Genomic DNA, 1989 nt, shown 5'->3' with positions numbered 1-1989 from the left:
CTTTAAGAAACTCCACTGCCGGCGACGTACCTGTCGGTGAGGCCGCCCTTCTCGATGTGCGCGATGACGTACCCGGTGGTGGCCCCGCGGGCGTTCCTGCGGGCGGTGATGTAGATGCCCAGCTCGCCCGTGTGGTCCTTAACGAGCCGCATGAGGCGGAAGGTGCGCGGCGTGGGGGAGCGCGCCAGGGACACGGGCAGCGACAGGGGCGCCGTGGAGTAGGACTCGGGCACGGGGTGCGCGAGAGCCGCCGCCCGCAGGTGCCCGCGCAGGGGCGTGCTCGACTCGTCCCACCACGCACACCGCTCGCCGTCCTCGGAGGCCTCGCGGAACACGCTGAGGGCGCCTCGCAGGGGGCTCAGCGGCGACGTGCGGCGCTCCAGCTGCGACGCCAGGAACCGCTGGCGCCGACTCATCAGGTCGGGCGGGTCGGAGAGGCGCCGCGGGCCGCGCGACCGCCCCGGCACGAGCTTCTCCTCGTCCGTCAGGTTATACTTGGACGACGGCGACGGCGACGGCCCGCTGCTCTGCCGCTCCAGCCGGCTGTGGCGCAGCACCCGGCTGTAGTCCGTGTAGTCGTCGCTGTACTTGGGCGTGACGCTGCAGGCGGCGTAGTCGCTGCTGGCGTGCGAGAAGGGCTCGCGCGCCAGCTCCTCCAGCCTGGCGTAGTTGTCGGCCCTGGGGTAGCCGTCGGGCTTGGCGAGGTCGTCGAGCTTGGCGCAGGCGTCCAGCTTGGCGCAGGCGTCGAGGCCGGCGCTGTCGGCGCCCGCGAGGGAGCCCGAGTCGGAGTTGGTCTCCGAGTGGCTCTCCGTGCTCACGCCGGAGTCCGCGTCGCTCTCCGCCTTCTTCGCCCGCGCCTTCGGGGACTCCTGCCTCGCGCCGTCGGACTCGTAGCCGCTCTCGTTGCTGCTCAGGTACACCGCCGCCGACCGGCCCTCGCTGCGCGCGCGGAATCTGTCGGGGCGATGTGCACGCGCGCCGTGGCGGGTCGGAGGGCGCTCGGCCACAGCGTCCGGCTCGGAGATGGCCGTCGCCGAGAAGGAGCGCGAGCGCGGCTGCAGGGGCGTCGGGATGGGGTGCAGCCGCAGCTTGAGGCCGCTCAGGTTGCGGAGGGCGGGGCTCGCCGCGCAGTTCTCCTCCGAGACGGCGCGCAGCTTCTGCCGAATCAGCTCCCTCGTGTCTTCGTCGCACACCGAGTCGCGCAGGGTCGTCAGCCGCTTGCTGGGCGGCCGCGAGGGCGTCTCGAGGATGGGCGTGTGCTGCTCGTGGCTCTCCGCCTGCTGCGCGCTGGCGGCCTGGGGGCGCGAGCGCAGGAAGGCGTGGGGGAACGACGCCCTGGCGCCGCCCAGGGAGGCGATGTTTTCGCAGCTGACCGTCTTCGTCGGGATGTATGGGGGGGCGGCGGGCGGGGACGTGCTGAGGTCCAGGCCCGCCGTCGGGTCGTCGCCCGCCAGGTACGTGCCCAGCTGCGACGCCGAGCACGAGCGGTACAGCTGCCGCGCCTCGCCGCTGCGGCTTTCCGGGGAGGGCGTCCCGGGCACGGAGCTGCCGCCCCAGGACGCGCCCCCCGACGACGGCGGAGAGGCGCCGGTCCCCGCGGATCTGGGGAAAGGCAAAACAACTGCAATGAGAGATCACAGCCACGAACAACAAGGGAAATCAACAAATGCTGCCAGCAGCTTACTCTTGCATCCAGCGCCAAGCGGCGAATCACCGACGCCTCAATCCCCTCGCCCCCCCCCCCTATCACAGCCCTACACCCGAGGCCCTGAAGCCGAGACGTACCTGGTGGAGCTGCTTCTGGAGAACATGTTGGGGCTGACCTTCTCCTTGCTGGGCGTCCGCGTCAGCTGCTCGAGCTTCTTCCCGACGCGCCTCCCCCACGTGGCCAGGGCTGACGGCGAGAGACGGGGAAGCAAATGAACACAGCTCATCGGGTTGCGGACGTCAGAATAAAGTAGTAAGTCACGTCGCTTCGATGGGCGAATG

General features: G+C 70.8%; 1 protein-coding gene across 1 annotated transcript in view; it reads right to left on the bottom strand.

The window, feature by feature from the left end:
- LOC119590867 overlaps nucleotides 1-1989 on the bottom strand; it is a gene marked incomplete in the record, with an annotated part of 86927 nt that overhangs the window by 27567 nt on the left and 57371 nt on the right. Inside the window, 2 exon segments of the mRNA XM_037939626.1 lie at nucleotides 31-1602; nucleotides 1786-1894. Coding sequence (XP_037795554.1) covers nucleotides 31-1602; nucleotides 1786-1894 — 1681 coding nt within the window.

This window comes from Penaeus monodon, chromosome 27 (assembly GCF_015228065.2).
Source record: "Penaeus monodon isolate SGIC_2016 chromosome 27, NSTDA_Pmon_1, whole genome shotgun sequence".
Taxonomy (NCBI): domain Eukaryota; kingdom Metazoa; phylum Arthropoda; class Malacostraca; order Decapoda; family Penaeidae; genus Penaeus; species Penaeus monodon.
This window is presented reverse-complemented; position numbering and strand designations above follow the sequence as displayed.